We start from the raw sequence: 17411 nt of genomic DNA, 5'->3' as shown, positions 1-17411 counted from the left end.
ACCAGCCTGGTCTCACACTGCTGTGGGATGGCATCCCATTCTTCAACCAGCATTTGTCACCAGTCAGCCAACGTGGTTGTGTTGGTCACTCTGGGACCAACAGCACGCCCAAGCTGATCCCACAAGTGTTCAGTGGGGTTAAAGGTCAGGACTGCTGACAGGTCATTCCATCCTCTCCACTCCCAGATTCTGGAGGTAGTCTCTGATAAACCCCGCTCTGTGGGGGCGAGTGTTGTCATCTTGGAGGATAGAGTTCTTGCTGACAGGGTGAGAAAACAGTATTCTTGGGATGTTGTCTTCTTGGGACGCCGACTTCGCGGCCTGTCTCTGACATTCCCCGTTATATGGAACTTGGCCTTCAGTTTGGTGATGGTACTAGGGTTCACTCCAAACAATGCCGTAACTTGGTTTTACAGAACACCAGCTTGAAGTTTCCCAACCGACGGGCCCTATCCAGATCAGTCAAACGTGGCATGCCGATTCTTGAAGCAGACATCTACTGACCACTGTAGCAGGGCTCACGCTCACAGCACCTGGGGGTACCAGAAGCTCAAAACAAGAGTCAACAGCAACAGCAAAATCAGCTGTTTGGCACTGGCAGAGAAAATTTGGCACATTTTTCATGGGCGCAACCCACATACTCAGCTCTGCTGCTCATCCCACAAATGCATGATCCTTACAAATGTGGCATCATTTAAAAGGGAAATAAACAGGCTTTCCAACGGTATAAGATTTATTACCAAGAAGCATTGTTACAACAAAGAAATGATCTACCAAAAACAAATTGCCTTACTTTTTGTTTTAAGTTTATATATATATAAACACATAGAAAACCAAGTTTTATATGTGCTATTTTAATCAGAATTAATTTGTACATTGATTTCGCAGAGATGTTTTACATGTCAATAAAGTCAACCGAACTGAACTGACTTGAAATTAAATTAATTTTATTAGTTAAAGAAAAAAACGTATGTTGTCTTTGATGTTTTGGTTTGAAAGGGCTGTGAAAACGCCCATCGCCAAAAGACTACAGTACCCATGATTCCTGCGCCCTGGCATTTCCGGGTAGGTATTGCTGACAGCCATATTTGATTCGATTATGCTGTTCTGGTTGCGACAACCAGTTTAGCCAGTTCTTGACAAATAAACGGTGTCTTTCTTCACTACGAGACCAACGTTCAGGTTAAACTGCGACGGAATCCAGCTGAATTCACAGTAACAGCAGTTCATCACCTGTAGTCAACGATGAATCCCGAATAGTAAGTGCGGATTTTCACGTCGCTTTTTTTGACAGGTCCTGGTGAGCTGTCAGCTTTAGCCGGGGAAGCTAAGCTAACGTTAGCTAGCCAGGCGGACCGGTAGACTGTGTACAAAATGAACGTCAGCTGCTTTGTCTTCGCTGCTAGCTGATGGCTGTGGCAGGGTGTACGCATAATAAAGTGACAGCGTTGATGTTGAACACCATACCCATCTTTTCCGGCATTTTATTGACTGTAAAACACCAATCAAATCGACGAATTATTCGTATTTCGCCTGCGACGTTTGTTCGCTCGCGCATTGAAAGTTAAATGGAAGTAGCAGAAGAAGCTAACGGCTAGTAGGCTAACCGATCAGCTACGTAGCGTTACCTGACACTGTTGAGGATTTTGTTATTGAGATAGTTGCTTCATTAGAGACGGAGTGACAGCTGGGGTCACCGTCATTTCTGTAAACAACAGCAAAATAAAGGTGTCTGAAATGATTCCTTTTGGTTGAACTACAAATTAAGGGTGTTTTATTCGACCGCAAACAGGAAGTTGGTAAATTTTCTCCCGATGTGGAGTTAGTTAGGTAATAATGTCCGTCTATGTGTTACACAATACAAAGATACAACTGTTCAGTTATTTCGCTAGGGATCGTTTTGTCTAATCGATTAGTCGTTTAAGCTTTGATATGCTGGGTTAACAAGAAAATCCCTCACCCTGTTCCCAAGGTGACACCCATCTAAACTCACTGTGTCTGATAGATAGGGATGTAAGGATACACTCAACTCACAATAACATTTATCCCGGATATTTCACTGGTTTGAACTGGAATGTTTGACCCGGAAAAGAAAAGCAGGCCATGATTTTACAACCGCAGAGAGATTAGAATACAAGTACAAAAAGAAAATGAAAGAAACGTGTAGAATCAACAACCTGGTTTCTATATTAGACAGGGAAAAGGAAGTGTAGAGGCATTTCCTCTTGGCCCTTTCCTGTCCACCTTATTCCTGGGGCCGCTACTGTAAATCTGAATATGGGCGAAACTTCCGGTGCTAAAGCGGAAGTACGTTAAATACATGTATTTTAGTACAGCAGCTAACGATAGATGCTAACAAACAACGACAGTTGTTTCGATATGAATTCACCTTGAATTTGTTAATATTGATATATTTTTGTAATCACATTTTCACGTCGTTTGTATTGTAAGATGTAAGTAAATAAGGTGGATACAACATTATTCCTGGGCGTCTACTGTAGCTATGAATGTGGGTGGAACTTCCCATACAGCAACAGCAAAAACGAGATTCTTCCAAGGGATTACCAAAGCGATTTAGCGTCAACAGGGGTTGTTCTGAAATAAATAAATATTTGCTGCAGTAAATACGGCTTCATTTTTGTTAAATCAATATGAGCTGAAAGTTTTAAATCATATTTTCTGTAATGCTCAGTGCCTGTCGCTACGTTCGTGGTACTAATTGTGCCAAAGTTAAATATTTGGATTGTTTGGTTTTATGAATATAATTCCCACATTTTAAGAGGTATTAGTTATTAGCAACCCCATAAACTAGAAAATTATCTGAAGGTGGTGTCCAGACTTATTTAACAAAACATGATCGTCTCTTTCTGTACTGATATGAAGCTAATAAAGCAATTAATCTAGGGGTGCACAATAACTATCAGGCCAATGATTATCGGGCCGATAACAGGAAATTATTACGTCGTTCCGATAAGTCCGATATCATGACAACTAGTCCCGATAACATAGGCTATATATTTTTGTCAGCACGGCAGAGCTGGCGTTTGTTGTCTTTCTTACGAGACTACACATTCCAAAACAGCAGGTGGCGCCGCAGTACACGACCCGCTGTTAAGCACCAGAGAAGAAGAGGAAGCAGCAGCACCTGTGCTAAAATGCTAACAACACGGTGGCGTTATTCAGTATTTACAGGGAGGATAACACGACCGTGTGTGTAGAATTTGCCCTGCAAAGGTCGCAAAGAGTAGAAAGAAGATCTTGATGGATCTTATAAGTCACTTAAGAGTCATCATGCTAACGATGTTAAAACAAAGCGGCCACAGCCACTAGCCTCAGCTGCGGGCATCAGGACCGAGTCAACGGCTAATACCAGGCAGAGCACTGATTGTAAGCAGGCGTTGAAAACTGCTGAAAGTTTGCCAGAGCCAAAAGGCGCAACGTTATAATAACAAAATCAGTCTGACAGTCTCCTGATCCATCGCTGCTTTCACAGACGTATCCCTGCCTGCTCTGTTTGACGTGGTTTCATTCAGTTAGACCACGGTGGACTTTACATTCTTAACCTATCTCTGATATGATTTATGTCAGTGCATATTTTTAATCTTTATGTAAAACATCAGCTTGTTTTAATTCTGGCTGAAGCAGCAAGAAGAAAAAAAAGCCCCCCAAAAAATTGGCAGAAAAGTTGTGAAAAGAGGTTAAAATGTAGCAACAATTGGTAAAAGAGGAACAAAGGGCAAAAGTACCAAAAATTGGTTACGTATAAAGCCTGTCCCAACTTAAATCCTAGGCAAAGGATGAGTAGAGGAACTACAAATCCCAGAATTCATCATGTTTCTCTTAATCCAAGCTTTATTGACGTACATGCACCTTCTCTAAATGTCTGTTTATTGTGTTGTTTGCTGATGATAGTGTAGAAATCTGTACTGTTTCATACGGTGTGTAGTGTGGTGTGTATTTTCATCAACAGCCAGCAAAGTTTGAGAGTGTGGTGACATTTCCACAGTAACAGTGGGCTCCATCAATCAGTGACATCTCTGTGAGACTCTAGGATTGTGGGTAGTGTAGTTGAAGACATCATGAATGGACCAAGGTTGATATTACTAATCTATTATTGAAATAATAGTAGGGATTTTTAGGTTTGGGAGCACACTGGTGAGCTTTATGTCACACGCTTTAAACTACAAAGACATCCTGATGTGTTTACGGCTCCTTGGAGCCCTACGATGCTCATTAGTGATTATGTTAGCTGAGGTTTTTCTACCACTGACAGACTATCTCACTAAAAAGGATCAACATAGAGATTTGTATTTGACACCAACAGTCAAATGTTCTATATGGTTTAGTTTCCTGTCTTTGCTGTGGACACATTCTGTTCAAAACAGTTGAAGACCTGACCCAAATAAAGGCAGGGTCTTTACTACAACTGAAGTAGATCATGGCCAGGGCCTGTCATCAAGGTTTTACTGTAGTTATTAATGATTTAAAAGAGCTGCAAAGTAAATGTAGAGCACTAAACAGTAAAAATCCTCTCAGATATAGAGTTTCAGCCCATGTCTCTGACATTTACATGGAGTAGGACCATTTAGTTTTTGTTTTACAACTAAATTGTCCATGTTTTTTTTTTGTTAACAGCATTGTGAGGTTCTTTACATCCTACGGTCAACAGTCCAGAAATGTTCAATTATTCATTTGATTTCAAAGTGATTAATATCAGTTTAAAAGCTGATGGTTCATTAATCAGCTTTTATTTACCAACAACTGATGGTTTCCAAAAAAAAAAAAAAAAAAAAAAAAACAACACTTTAAGCTTATTTAATCTTGTTAAATTAGTCCCCATACCCCAGGTTGGGAACCACTGGTTTAGATATAACACTAGACAGGCAACAAATGGACAGTTTTCACAAACAAACATTCATTTCCTGAAACGTACAGTAGAGTACAGAGCAGTGAAGGAAGGAATTTCTCACCAGTCCAACTGACTAAACTAACGCAAAAATGTCTTTTTAAAAATCAAATTAAAAACACCTCAGTACATCATATTTGTAGGACACTAGGTCTGCACAGACTGTGGTGCTTTCTTGTGTTGTTAAATGTGTATTTGATATGACTTTAAATGTTTTTGTTTTTAGCCTGGACCCAGGGAGACTAGCTGTGCTCCAGGGAACAGCTAATGGGGATCCGAATTAATAAACAATAAACAATAATATTGAATGATTTGTTACTTATGTTTGTTCAATAATAAATAAGATGAGGAATCTAAAAATAAAAATCGCAATTAGACTATTTTCTCTAATTGTTCAGCCATACTGAAGACCCACATCAGCTCTGCCTCTTTGCCTGTTTCTAGGTTGATCTAAGGTTAGTTTCAGAAACGTTTTCAATATGGAGACCACTGCAGATTGGCTTCAAAACTCAGCTTCAGTGGCCTGGTGGGTGGGGTCAATAAGAATTCATCTGGTACTTCATGCCTGTGCATCATTTGCTGCCTTTAACTTAGTTTCAGCAACTGTGAACTTAGGGGTGCACGATAAGACGATCTGAGATCGTGAAGAAATAGAATGTATTGGCGATCTGCTTAATCTGTTTTGTAGGATCGGCTCTACGACTTCTCGCTCTTTGCCCCCCCCCCCAGTCCACAATGCAGCAGAGACTCACGCTAAAAGTGAAACTTAAGATTTAGGCTCTTATATGAAGCTCTGTCTTGGTTTTCTGAACCATTAGTGTGCAAAAAAATATTTATTTGCACAATCTCCACAAAGCGTAAAGCGTTTTTTTTTGATAAGCCTTAAAGACAGTGTCCTCCGGTCTGCAGAGGTTCAAACAGGGAAGAGAGATGAAGCATACCGCGGTCAGCGGAGTAAAGTGTGTCTGAGGCAGGTAGCCTACTGTTATAACAGTTACAGTCGACATTGTTTTGCTTTCAATTATTATTTTCCTAGTTATTTACAAGCCTTTCCACCTGGCAAGTAAACGTCAGGATAACACAGTCACAGGTGAAATGTTATAACATCAGCGTCTTTTACGGAGGGAGGCGGTGATGTTGGCGAGGTGCAGACATGGATCATTATTAGAAAATGTTTTTAACAGTAAAATCGTTGATTTACATGCATTTCTTTGGCCAGTTTTCCCTATCCTCCTATTCTCTCCTTCATTGCAAGTAGCAGGCAGGTGCCAGTGTGACACCTTTATATCACTGCTCATCACAGCCTCATTCAGAGCAGTAAATCAACGTATACACAACCTTTTTTTAAATAAAAATCAAAATTATGTTAAAATAACATACAGTCACTACTTAACTGCATGACCACATGTCTCAAAAATTCATCAAATTTGTGTCATATTTATATTTTCTTTATTTGGCAGTCTGTAAACAAGGCTGAAGTAAATGTGATGTTAAATTGCATACTGTATGAACAGGCTACTTGTTTAAAGCTTCAGCTGCAGGAATTCTTTTTAAAGATCATATACTTTAAAATGCAAATCAAAGTGTCCAAATGTGCTTAATAAACAGTAAAGTAGACTTTAAAACACAGATGAAGACACACATAATTAGGGCTGGGCAATTAATTGCAAATCAGATTAAATCGCAATATGGCCTGCTGCAATTTTCAAATCGCAGAGGGTGCAATATTTGTTTTACCTGAAATTTGTGTCAAAATACCAATTTAAATTGTTTTTTGCAGCAGAGACATTAGGCATTAGATACCATGCAATCATTCTAGTGGCATATTTTTAGAATAGTGTACAAAAAAGTTCTATTCGCTTCATTTTTGCATGTTTTTCTTGTTAAATATGAGAATTATATGAATTTATCATTCCCTTTAATACAACAATTCATATCCAATTTGCAAAATGAGTCAAAATCATTAAAATTAGATATTTTTCAAAATTGTTCAGCCCTCGTTTAATCTAATTTTGGGTTGCTTATAGTTTAAAATGAATTATTGGATGTTTTTGTTGGAAAATACATGAGATAAGGAACATAAGAAATAATGTATTAAATCACAATCGCAATATTGGGGAAAAAAAATGCAATTAGATTATTTTCCCAAATTGTTCAGCCCTACACATAATAATTCTAAAGTGGTGCAGAAAATTTAGAAATTGGTTCCAGAAGACAGAATAGATCAGAATGCAGGAAAATAAATGTTTGGAACTTAAATATGTTGTGGAATAAGACTTCTGCATATATACATATATATACATACACACACATATAATGCATTGGCCAACAGGATGGTGCAGAAGAAATAGATAAAAATCAGAGAAAGGTGGTTTTTTCTGGTCACTAACTTGCAAATTTGTCTTAGAGATTTAATGAAAAATCGCGATAAAATCAAGATCATCATCTGGACATAAAAATATCTTGATATGACCCCCCCCCCAATCGCCCACTACTATGTGAATTCAACATTTCAAAGGTTTCTCATCATTTCACGATGGGAAACAACATTTTAGGTTCCCTTTATGCTCGGGGAGAACATGACATTTTTCTCTTTGATTTATTTAAAGATAAAACAACATGATTAACTTTACAGACTTATTACTGCATTTATTTATTCCGACTGGGTACTGACATGATCTTTATGTCTTTGCTACTTTGATTATGATTTAACAGCCAAATCCCAGCAGTATTATCTAAATAATTGACATTATTTAGCATTATCACATGTAGGATTTATTTTATTGACATCAAACAGAACACACCCCTCAAAACCATCAACCCAGCATTAGATATTGTACAGTATGTGAGCTGATGACAGATAAGTCATGGGGATGAGAGGATATTTGATAGAAGAATCTGAATAAGCAGCATGTTTCAACATTTATTCAGGTAAATAGAGCATGAGTCCGACAAACATGGTAATGTTTCTATAAGAGGACTTTTTCTGGTGTTGTGAGAAAACCAGTGCATTATTTTTAACATTCTTTGTCGTTGCAGTGACTATTTATTCAAACTGCTCCTGATTGGTGACTCTGGTGTTGGAAAGTCTTGTCTCCTTCTCCGGTTTGCAGTAAGTGTCTGTTTTTCAGCGTTCTTACATAACAGCCTTCTTATGTTTTCTTCTTCCCCCGTCAGCGCTGTGATGGTTTATGACCCTGCAGGTGTCCTATCTACCGCTCAGACTCACCTGTATCGGTGTTTGTGTGTTGTTTCTCTCCAGGATGACACGTACACAGAGAGCTACATCAGTACCATCGGTGTGGACTTCAAGATCAGGACCATCGAGCTGGACGGGAAGACCATAAAGCTGCAGATTGTAAGCAGACTGTGATGTAATAGGACAGTGTAGAGATAAGAAGCGAAGTTTAGACTATGTTTATGTCAGTGAGGAGTGACGAGCTCTTCTTTGTGTGTTTTTTTTTTTTCAGTGGGACACAGCTGGTCAAGAACGGTTCCGCACCATTACGTCCAGTTACTACAGAGGAGCTCACGGCATCATAGTAGTTTATGATGTGACAGATCAGGTCGGTGCTTCTCAGAGATAAAGTTAATTCTACAAGAGCACTGGATTCCCTCACATCATATCCTGTTACTAAACTGTACTAAATTGCGAGGGGATGCTGAAAGCTGAATTGTGGAAGAACTGCTGAAAATAGCAAAAAGCATAAAAACAGCTGAAAATAGCATAAAAATGGCCTATAATGGGATAAAAGTAGCTGAAAATGGCATTCAGTAGCTCAGAAAAGGATAAAAAAATAGCTGAAAGTAGCCTTAAAATAGCTGAAAATAGCATAAAAATGAAGAAACGAAATTAATTTTTTTTGTAATAGCAACAAGGAAGAACAAGGCTCTGAAAATGAGGTTATAGGCACGGGCAGCGGTGGACACAGACTCTTACTCTTACAGTGCTGAAGCTCACCTCCTCGAACCATGCCAGGGCTAAGAAAGCACAGCGTGGGCACTCACTGCTCAAACAAACAGGACTTCAGAGGGCTTGGGGGAATAAGCTTTAACCCTTAGAGCTCACAGCTATTTTTTTCACCATCATGTCTCGTCTGGACTTTTTGTCTTAAAAAGCTTTAAAACATCAACCCTGTGGTGCTCTATACATCCTTGTGTTCAGGACAACCTGGGCTTTAAGAATATAATGTCACTTGATTTTTGAAATGGTTTTTGAAATAGTTCTAGGACTCTAAAGACAAAAACAAATCAGAATTTGAAACTCAAATATTTTTATTCATAACACAGTTAACAAAAGTGACTAAGCATTTTCTATGCACAGACTTGTTCTCCGTCTCTTGGGGACAAAACGGTGAAAAAATCAACATTCTGTGACTAACAGTTTTTAAAATATCTACATATATACAAAAAAAAGTCCATGTGCTTTTCTGCAGTTAGATTCATTTGTGCCATCCCTCTAAGCAGTAGACACAGAACATCTTGCTATTGGAGGACACCTCTACCCACAATGCATTGCATGTAAACATTGCCCTCAACAAACATGGCGCTACCCACCGAAGAAAGCCAAAGTACATGATCGAAAATGGATTAAAAATGGACCAAAAGATGCTTATTATTGGATCTAATGCTATGGATTTAATCTTTAAAGACCCCAAAAAGTCACCGAAGTTCCGGGCTCACTAGAACAGCTTCCTTAAGGGCTATGGAGACAATGACGGTAACAAACAAACAGCGAAATGGTCAGCTTTTAGAGGAAAAAAGGAGTGTCTGTGACTTATGGTTCAAAAGTTAGCAACATTTTCTAAACCGTGCCACTTCTTGTGTATGACAACGCCGTCCTCAAAGACTCCAGGAAGTCAGCCAAATTCCAGACTCACTAGAAAATGTTCTGTAAGAGCTACGAACGCATGAAGAACATATTTAGAAAGGCACAACACCGAGCTTTCACAGGAAAAAACAAGTAAGTGTCTACAACTTAGTGTTCAACAGTTACCAAGCAATTTACAAAGAGGTGTGCTCTAAGGTTTAATGTTTTTTTATTCTAAAACAACAACACAAGTGTCAAATTGCTCACAGAACAGCATTTAAGGGTAATACATGAGAGCATCAAACAAATGTGAAACATAAAATATGAAGTGTTTAAGGGTTAAATGCTAAGAAACAGATCAACAACATAACAAAAGCACACCTATGTCCAAATTAAAGTTAACTAAGCAGAGCAAATAGCACCGACTACCAGGCTGACAGTAGCACTGGCAGAGATAATGAGCAGTAGTGTAAATGTGTGTTTAATCACTTAGTCGTGAAAGTGAAAGTACAATCTTCCATGGTTATGATAAGATAAGATCAGAGTAATCATCAGTAATTTGTCATGATGAGTTGACTCATGAGGAAGAACAGCCGTTAAAAAAGCAGTGTCGACATCAGAAATCTTGTTCTACATCCTGATGTTATTAACGTCAATAAAAGGTCAGATATAACCTCAGTTTTCTATCACATGGATGTCTTATGCCATCTATGAAGACATCATATAAATAATGACACACCACGGGATTTTAATTCTTTTACTCTCTGCAGCAAACATGCTAAGTTCCCTTCTTATTACCCATTTAATTTACTTTATTTAGCTTTTAAATTTATGCCCTTTCTTCTTTCTATAACAGTTTGGGTGCAGAAGGAATGCCCTGGCTAATATTTTTAAATCAAAATGTGTAACTTCACATTTGTCAGATATTACTTTCTGACGTAAAGTAGATGAGAGAGGCCTGCTCCAGATGAAGTCTGGATTCCCCACGCTGCTAAAAGCTCACCCACGTAAAAGTGAGGGAGTGTTTCAGACAGAGACAACATGTGGTGCTCTGTGAGCTCTGCAAATTTGAAAAGTCTTATCACAGCAGAACAACTGCCAAGACGCCACGCATCGAGCGCTTTGTCAAAACAGCACCATCCTGTTTGCTTTTAGCCCCACCCAGGCCTTTATATTTGGTTTATCAGCAGGTGGAATGTGCTTCTGATACCAGCCACTAAGAATTGATTTCTGAAAGGTTCTTTATTGCCCCAATATACAAATAGTCTCTTATTTTACAGCCACACTACTTTCTGACAACTTGAGCACTCATAGATAGAAACAAAGTTCCATTAAAGGCTTTTTATTGTCATTGAAGAGCTTCTTTTCTCCTCCTTGACCAAAACTGAATCCTCAGTTTACATCAATAAATACAATACAGTACAATACATACAATATTATGGGGGTGACCCTTAACTGTCTTGGGGGGGTGGAAGAAAAGTGTAGACATTTTGATGCTAAATGCATCGATCTTGTGCACTGTGAGAGCAAGATGAAGACTTTACCGGTGTGTTTGAAAGAGCGAGGCTTTAGAAATATTTGCTAAAAATGTTTTTTGTAAATATCGGCATATCAGATATAGGATAAGTTCCCTGTCATGCATTCCTACTTTGAATAATGCTTTTCTTCTTGTAACATTGAAATATGTGTTTACGTTTTTCCAACTGGAATCCAAGCATACCGTGAGATTCATACAAGTTCATTTCAGCACATTTTTTATTTATATATATATATATATATATATAAAACTCATTTATTTTTAAAAAAGCAAAGTCCTTAAATGTTTTGCTGCCCTGCTGCTGTTTTTCTAGAGTGATGGTGAATGGATGATGTTGGCAACCTAAAACTGAAGCTGTGAGTCTTTCAGCAGCCGTTGTTGCTTCTCATTCTAATGTTCTCTTTCTGCTTCCTGTCCTCAGGAGTCCTTCAACAATGTCAAACAGTGGCTACAGGAGATCGACCGCTACGCCAGCGAGAATGTCAACAAGCTGCTAGTAGGCAACAAGTGTGACCTCACAACGAAGAAGGTGGTGGACTACACCACGGCTAAGGTGAGGACACAGCATGTTGACATATGACTGTGAGACTCAGAGATCATGTAATTGTTATGGTTATGTGATGGTACAGGCTCCATAGCAGCATATGTTCAGCAAACTTAAAAGGTGACCAATGGGACTGATTTTCAGGAACAGAGATCATATGACACGTAGTGAACAAACTTGTCAATAGGGAGGCTGGGCATCGGTTTAGCTCAGTTTGTAGAGCAGACGTCCAGATGCAGAGGCTGTAGTCCTCAGAAGGTGAAGTCACGTTTATGTGCTTTTAAAAAGATAAAGATTTATTTTTACATTGTTCAACAATAGACAGCACTGACCAGCTGTGACTCTTCAGAAAGCTTATAAAGAAGGCCCAGACTACTTTAGCAACTAATGGAAAACTTCATCTACATATCCCATGATGAGGGATTGTAATAAGTTTTGAATGTTTCTACAGCTGGTCGTAGTTTAGTTGTGGTTGATTGCTGCTGCAGTGTGTAGCATGTATGGTTGTTACTATAAACTTAAGCTCATTTCTCACCACTGGTTCATTCCTACATAGCAGAATTAGAGTGTTTTTAAACTCACATGGTTCTGGATCACATTTAACCAGAGGTTCATGTGGAACTGTTTGGCTTTAGAGCAGTGGTTCTCAACCTTTCCATCCCATAACCCCCAAAATAAAGGTGCCAGAGACCGGGGACCCCCACTGTACCTGAAAGTGGTTGAACACAGCCATGAACAATCAAGAATAGTCATGTGGAGACAAGGCCGTCAATTAGGGGGGATATAGGAGGAGGTTTCTGGGACCCAGCCAGACTGGGGGGACCATGGAGGTCAGCAAAACCATGGTCTATTGTAAAGTTAAGCTGTGATACCCTTATTTTATATTTGACCTGAAAAAATAACCAGTTTTATCAATGAAACAAATCTCTTTTTTAAATTATTTGTGTAGTATAAAGCCTTCTTAAAATGTAAATCTATTATGTTTAAAAAAAAGAATTAAAAATGGGTTAATAATGCCAAAAAATGGTGGAAAACGTGGTGAAGTTGGATCTTAAAAGTAGCAGAAATGGGTTTGAAGTGGCAAAAAAATGGGCATGAATAGTGGTGAAAGGAAATTAAAAAGTGGCTGAAAAGAAATGGGTGAAATGGGAAGAAAATCAATATAAACTGGCAGAAATCATGCTAACTGAGAAAGACAAAATAGGCAGATATTGGTAGAAATTGGTCAAACTGGCAAAAATGGGCATAGATAGTGAAATGTGGTTAAAACGATAAAAATTGGGCATAGTGGTAAAATGGGTTTAATAGTGGCAATAATGGGTCAGCAGGCTTTTGTGGTAAGAATTGGTTTAGAAGTGGCAAAAACAGGCAGAAGAAAGTGGTGGAAAGGGTTAAAAATGACAAAAATAAGTGTCAAATGGCAAAAATGTGTTAATATTTGGGAAAAAATTATGAAAACTGGTTAAAATTTGGCAAAATTGGTGTAAAGTGACAACAGTGGAATGTAAAAAAAGTTTTTTTTTTGCATTAGTAAAGCTGTGAGGTTAAATTGTTTGACATAAAAAACAAAATCTCTTAACTGTCCCATCTTTTATGGGCATCAGAGGTTTTCTTGGTCAAAATAATACACTTCTGCATCAGTAGGCATGCTTACGGTGGCCCAGATGGGTCATACAGCAGCAGCAGAGGCTTTCTTGATTCTCTAATGTTGCATAGCGTCACAGTTTTAATGTTCTGTAAACGTCTGCAGGGCTGAAATGATAATAATGAAACACTTGACTTGAGTTTGAGTCACCCTCAGAATCCTTTTTGGAGCTTTCTGGTTGTCCTCAGCGGACGGTTTGACCGGTTATCAAGGAATTCCAATTATTTAACTCCTCCCTCTCCTCCCTTGGCCCCTCTAGGAATTTGCAGACAACTTGGGGATCCCCTTCCTGGAGACCAGCGCCAAGAGCGCCACCAACGTGGAGCAAGCCTTCATGACCATGGCAGCCGAGATCAAGAAGAGGATGGGCCCCGGGGCCACAGCCGGAGCCTCGGAGAAGTCCAACGTCAAGATCCAGAGCAAGCCGGTCAACACCTCGTCCGGAGGCTGCTGCTGAGACCTGAAAGAACAGCCACGACCTGAATCCACCCCTCCCCACCCGAGCCCACGACCAGTCTCAATGTTACCATGCTCCACAGGGAAAGAAGACCAGAGAGAGAGAGAGAGAGAGGAAGACTTTGAGCGGACCGGTTTGTAATTGTGTGTGCAGCTACAACACCAGACCCCCCCATCACCCCCTTTTAAGTCAGCAATAGGACGGTAAGCCCCCCCCTCACAGAAAACACTGGGCGGTTGTTTTTCTTTTCTTACTTTACCAAAATACACTCATACTGGAAAAAAGTAAATGTAAACAGTTTTTAACAGCGTGTGAAGTTAACCAATGAGAGAAAACACGTGCTCTACAGCTTCTCTTCTTCTGTTGTGTTTCTTATTGTTTGCCCTGCTCTTCCTTTTTTTGAGTTTGTTAGACGAGTCACTTTTCTAAAACTGTTGAAAAAAAAGAAAAAGAAAACACAACATTGTCTTCATTTGGCTGTGAGACGCAGCACCACTTTGGCCCCAATCTCCTCCATGTGTATGAATTAGTGAGCACTTCAAATGAAGCACATGCTTAGACCAGCACCATGCATGTTAGTTAGAGCTGATCACATGCTCCTCCGGCTGCATGTGATCGGCCGCAGTCATGAAGCGACCGGCTCAAACTGCACCTCCGCTAACGTCACCCGCTCCGACTTCACAGTGTCGCCCCTTAAAAAAACCACGTGCCAGTGCCTTTGCGGCAGGAGATTTACGACATTTATGCCTTCGGTGCTCTTGTGTTGTCGGCATATTCCCCTCATATGGTGACTTCTTAAAGAATTGTATGATAACATTCCTGTATATAAACCTTCCTTTCCTTCCATTCGGCTCTGTGTGCTCTGCTGGTGTCCATGATTCAATAAGCATGTGCTACATTGGGAGACGTGACGTCAGCCGTGTGTTCTTTTCTCTGCTAATGTTTCTCAACAGCACAACCACAACAGGAGAAAAAATCACCATCCCAGCTCGAGAATAATCTATAAACTGTATATATTTATACATAAATGTAAGAAGTGATTTGTGTAGAGAAGAAGCAAGTGAAGCGAATGACATGATAAATAGCTGGAACTAGTAATCTCGGCACGTGATTTGTGGCTGCGGACATGACATTTTTGTGGCACAATGTCTACTATTAAAACAATGAAGGAGATCTTTGATAACTGCTCGTCCTCATGGTGTGTTTTTTTCCTCACTCTGCACACTTTGTCACACTTGTTGTCCGCTCTGAGTGCAACCTTTGTTTGAGCCGTTTCTTCGGTGCAACATAAGCTGAGAGGAATGGTGATCTTTGGCCTACTTTTCTCAGGCTGCAGTTTGACACACTGGCTTGGATTTTCACCCCCAACACCGACGTACCACCTTTATTTTAGGCATGTGGAGAGAAAGAAGCAGCTTACGATAGGGGCGGGAAATATGGAAAAACTTTCTTAAAACAATCTCCATTCTATCTCTAGACCAGTGATACTCAACAGAGCCACACGTTGTTCTTTTGTGATTTTCTGTGGCTCTTTTATGTCTTAATTTTAAATATTATTCCTCTAGTAAACCTTAAAAAAGAGACACTTTTCACCCATTAAAGCTACTCTTTGCAATCAAATACCACTTTTTTCATACTTTTTGCCACTTTTATCCCATTTTTCCCCCTTTTTCCTATTATTTTGCCCATTAAGGTACTTTTTGCCATTAAATACCACTTGTTTCCTATTTTTTGCCCATTTTTGCCACTCGTCTGCTTTATGATTTTGCCAATTTTTGACCATTTTTTGGCACCTGTAACTCATTTTTGTTAACTCTCACTCATTTTTGCTACTTTCTGACCCTTTTTTCACTTTTTCTCCCCATTTTCAACCATTTTTGCTGCTTTCTGACCATTTTTGCAACCTGTAAATTATCTTTATTGCTACTTCAAGCTTTTTTTTTGCCACTTTTCACCATTTACATCGTGGCTCCTGCAAAGGTCTTCTTCAACTATTTGGCGCTTTGGTTGAGTAACACTGCTCTAGATATATTTTAGTGCTTTTTACACCTTTATTGGTAGAGAAGGACAGAGAATAGAATTGGAAACAGGGATGAGAAAGTGGGAGAGAGACAAGCAAGAAGTGATGTCACAGGCCGGACTGGAACCCAGGCCGTCCAAGTACACGGGGCGTGCCTTAAACCACTAGGCCAGTAGTGTCAAAGCTTTTCCACTGAGGGCCACTTTCATATTCCTCACCTTGAGGATATTTAAGACTAATCTGTTACACTAAAGGTAACAGGTACATCTCCAAAAATTAGAATATCATGAAAAAGTTTGATATTTCATAAAGTGAAACCCATATTTTATATAGACTCATCACACAAAGAGTGAGATATTTTAAGCCTTTTTTCATGAAATGTTGATGATTATGGCTTACAGAAATAAAAACTGAAAATTCAGTGTCTCAGGTTCAATATTGTAAAGTCATGGTGTCACACCCTAATCAGCTAATGAACGTTTCATCCTGCATTGAAGAAGACAATGACATCGCAAATAAATCAAGGTCCTCAACAAGTGCACTCATATTTTTTTAACTGTGATTAATCACACGGTTCAACGTCCCTTTCAGCACACTCCGGTTGATCCACATCAGCGTCTCCCTGCATCCACAGTGATGTCAAGTCTCATTTCAGGCCCCTCTCCCTCCATGGCTCAGTTTGGATGGACCACCAGCTCTAGAAGAATCCTGATTGGTCCAAACTTCTTCTGTTGGAGAATTTTGGAGGCCGCTGTGCTCTCTGGAACCTTCAGAAATGTTTTAGTAGATCTGTACCTGTCTACACTCCTGTCTCTGCGGCTCCTCTGGCCTCATGGCTTGGTTTCTGCTCTGATATCACTGTCAGCTGTGAGGCCTTCCATAGAGAGGTGTGAGCCTTTAGAATCATGTCTACAGGTTAGTTTAGCTCAGGTGGACTCCAGTCAAGGTGTAGAAACATCTCAGCAAAGACCAGAGACATGGAGGAACCTGTGCTAGAGTTAGTGTGATATTTCAGTTTATTTTGGTTTCACTTTGACATAATGAGGCACTGAATGTAGATCAGTGAGAATAAGAATGGATTTAAATGACTGCAGCATCAGGCTGCAACATAACAAAGTAGAGTAGTAGTAGTAGAGTTAATCCTGCATTGCGAAGAAAGGGGGTGGGGCTTAACATAAGATAAAAACACTAAATCTGAGAAGAACGGTTCTTAAAACTAGTGGAATGATCTGTCCATGCAGCAAGATCATTTGTCTTGAAATAAGATTGTTAAGTCTAGAAATAAGTCAGCAGAACCCTTCAAAGGGTTAAAATAAGCAGAAAATGCTGGTTTTAAGCTGAGATTGCATAAATCTAAACTTCCTACAGCAGGGGTGTCCAAACTTTTTCCACCAAGGGCCACATACAGAAATATATAAGGATGTTGGGGCTGCTTTATTGTTTTATTTCTAGAATTTGCTGCGGGCCAATCAAAATTGGACTGCGGGCCGCA

At 39.5% G+C, this 17411-nt stretch overlaps 1 protein-coding gene across 1 annotated transcript; it reads left to right on the top strand.

Moving 5' to 3' along the window:
- The first annotated feature begins 1077 nt into the window (after positions 1-1077).
- On the top strand, positions 1078-15082 carry rab1aa (RAB1A, member RAS oncogene family a). Its single transcript, XM_041785027.1, has 6 exons — positions 1078-1259; positions 7946-8018; positions 8169-8264; positions 8377-8472; positions 11675-11806; positions 13702-15082. Exons 1-6 carry the CDS (start codon positions 1246-1248, stop codon positions 13897-13899), a joined length of 609 nt encoding a protein of 202 aa, XP_041640961.1. The 5' UTR covers positions 1078-1245; the 3' UTR covers positions 13900-15082.
- The last annotated feature ends 2329 nt before the right edge of the window (positions 15083-17411 follow it).

Source organism: Cheilinus undulatus, linkage group 4 (genome assembly GCF_018320785.1).
Source record: "Cheilinus undulatus linkage group 4, ASM1832078v1, whole genome shotgun sequence".
Taxonomy (NCBI): domain Eukaryota; kingdom Metazoa; phylum Chordata; class Actinopteri; order Labriformes; family Labridae; genus Cheilinus; species Cheilinus undulatus.
Note: the sequence above shows the minus strand (reverse complement) of the source record. Positions and strands in the feature narration are given on the sequence as shown.